This window comes from Trachymyrmex septentrionalis, unplaced genomic scaffold, assembly GCF_001594115.1.
Source record: "Trachymyrmex septentrionalis isolate Tsep2-gDNA-1 unplaced genomic scaffold, Tsep1.0 scaffold113, whole genome shotgun sequence".
Taxonomy (NCBI): domain Eukaryota; kingdom Metazoa; phylum Arthropoda; class Insecta; order Hymenoptera; family Formicidae; genus Trachymyrmex; species Trachymyrmex septentrionalis.
Genome location: NW_017304258.1, coordinates 333,301 through 335,878, shown reverse-complemented (window position 1 = coordinate 335,878; position 2,578 = coordinate 333,301). Strand labels below are relative to the sequence as shown.

General features: G+C 40.8%; 1 protein-coding gene across 1 annotated transcript; it reads left to right on the top strand.

Annotated features, from left to right (window-relative positions):
* Nucleotides 1-444: 444 nt before the first annotated feature.
* On the top strand, nucleotides 445-984 carry LOC108753006. The gene has a single exon (XM_018494292.1). The coding sequence runs from the start codon at nucleotides 445-447 to the stop codon at nucleotides 982-984; it is 540 nt and encodes a 179-aa protein (XP_018349794.1).
* The last annotated feature ends 1,594 nt before the right edge of the window (nucleotides 985-2,578 follow it).

The window sequence follows — 2,578 nt, the reverse complement described above, 5'->3', positions numbered from 1 at the left end:
GGGTGCTAACGTGTCATTGGAAAATAATTGCGTCGCGTTTATATTCGATGAGATATGAACTTAACGGTGTGGAGATTAATCGTAACAGAAACGTGCATAACTAGCACGCTTAAAAACTATGTAACAGTGTCATCCGACAGAAGCGTGATTCTACGGAATGCCGGCTGGGATGCGCCGACTACTGCGGCCGGATATTTTAATTTCTGTGTATCACTTTACGTACTGCTGGGATTTTGCGAAGATTACAGACGTGTGGTGATCAACGCTCGTCACGAATTGATTTTAATACGAGCGCGCAACGATAACAATTGCCTGACGGGAGATCCGGCGACTGAGCCGACGCCCGAATTATTCAAAGTACGGTAGCGGATGCCACACGTGTTATTGAGCTAGATAAATAAACTGTTGATGCTGTGCGTTTTGGAGAGCGGACGATATCTGAGCATGGCTTTTCGCTCGTGGGATCTGTACGAGTTTCCGCTCTTGCAGAGCACAACCAAGCATTCGTGGGCCATCAAGATGGCTACTCAGTTCGAGAAGCCGCGCTACGTCATTTTCGCTATGCAAACAGATCGAAAAAATGTCATGTCCGAGGATATAAGCCGATTCGATCATTGCAAATTAACCAATGCGAAACTCTACCTGAATACGGAATGTTATCCGTACGATGATTTGAATCTGGATTTTGATAAAAACAGATGTGCGATTCTGTACAACTTGTACACGCGTTTCTGCAAGGGTTACTACGGATACAAGTATCTCGAGTCGAGTCTCACCTTCACAACTTTTTTACGTAATGGCCCGTTCGTAATCATCGATTGCTCTCGACAGAACGAATCGGTCAAGAATGGCACCGTGGACGTGCGATTAGACTTTGAATGTAAGGAGAACGTGCCCGCAAATACAACAGCTTATTGTCTCATCATACACGATCGTGTGGTTCAGTATAATCCATTGATCAACGTTGTGCGCAAAATCACCTAAGTGCACCTCCACGATATAAAATCTATGATAAGTCACAATCTTCTCGACAACATGTCCGTGCCAACGTTCGTGGATCTGCAAGGACTTAACGTTAAAAAGAAATTTATCGTGAAGAAAATGTTACTGAAACAGGGGACCATTCTCACGCATTACATTTTTACGAATCCCATGCCAGAAATTTTCGATAAGATCCGATAGGTCTTGCGCTTCCTGGTTGATTGCTTATCACCATGGATTGCGATGCTAAACGCCTGATCATGGCGGCTGTATTTGAAGATGATGCTATCGTGTATATTAAGGGCGAGAAATAAACGTGGCTGTGGAACTTGCTTCTGGACAATGAGCGAGAATGCATGCACATTGAGACTTTGGATGCAGTTTACGAAGATATGGAATCTTTAACTAATCTGGATGTTGCTAATACTATGCAATGTGGACAACATGTTAAGAATTGCGCGTTATAAAATGTATTGAAAATATATAATATAACTAGTGGATGCAAAAGAATTTTTAAAATAAAAATACGTTAACGTATTTATTATGTATTTCTTTACCCTTCCTTTATAATACATATACTCGTATGAACGTACGTACTCGTATGTATGAACGTACATATAAATGCATATATAAACGTACGTATGTATGAACGTACGTATAAACGTATGTATAAGCTCAAAAATGCGTAGAAAAACGTGGTGAAACGTGTCGCGATACGTTTGAAATTCTTGGAAAGAGGGGGAGCCTGCCTCCCCTCTTCGATTCCAGAAATGTTACCATATACGTCACAATTTACTTGAATGCAATTAGTCTTGCGATACCCGTCCATCTTCGATGGACATCAGCTCATCGATTGCGAGCTATTAGCTTTAGTTTTTAATACGTATGAGAAAAAATCAGTGTAATAAAATGTGAATAAAAAATTTTTCGTTCGCATTACTACATATGTATTTTCTTTTACTCCCCACCCTATACCTCGCGCTAGTTAAAACTATGTTAAAAAAACTGCATCATAAAAAAAAGTTTTACTCTATTGATTCATTTCTTCCGTCCTTTCTTCACTCATATCGCGTTACGCGCTTCGACATCGTCGCGCTCTCTTTCCCTAACATGCAAGCCCTTGTTACCTACGCATTTTTTGTGACATCTAGAATTCTATAGTCTGTTCCCCCCTCCCCGCTCCTACGAGTATCCCCCGCGCCCCGCGTTCTTCTGTAGCCCCATGGATTAGAACCCGCCTAGTATAGCTACTCATTTCTGTCCGTTCTCTCATAACGGAGCACAGACTGCAGTATGATCATGATTTCCAATGAGATAATGTTAAAATTTTAGATGAAGAACCTTGCTATAGGAAACGCTTGATTTCCGAGATGCTCAATATTAAGAAACAGAAAAATAGTTTAAATTTACAAACTAACACTGATGGTCTTCATAAGGCATATATATACCTATTGTAAATACGATTTGACTTTTTGATACTGATAGTCCGTCTCTTCTCTCAGTCCGTGGTGATCCGTATCAGCGAGCGTACATAATAATCGATACGCAATGTCCGTCTTACACATCAGCGTTCCACATAACTTTATATATTCGAATG

What these genes read in the sequence shown, in the direction of transcription:
- LOC108753006 (XM_018494292.1), top strand. Translation starts at nt 445, where the DNA reads ATGGCTTTTCGCTCGTGGGATCTGTACGAGTTTCCGCTCTTGCAGAGC.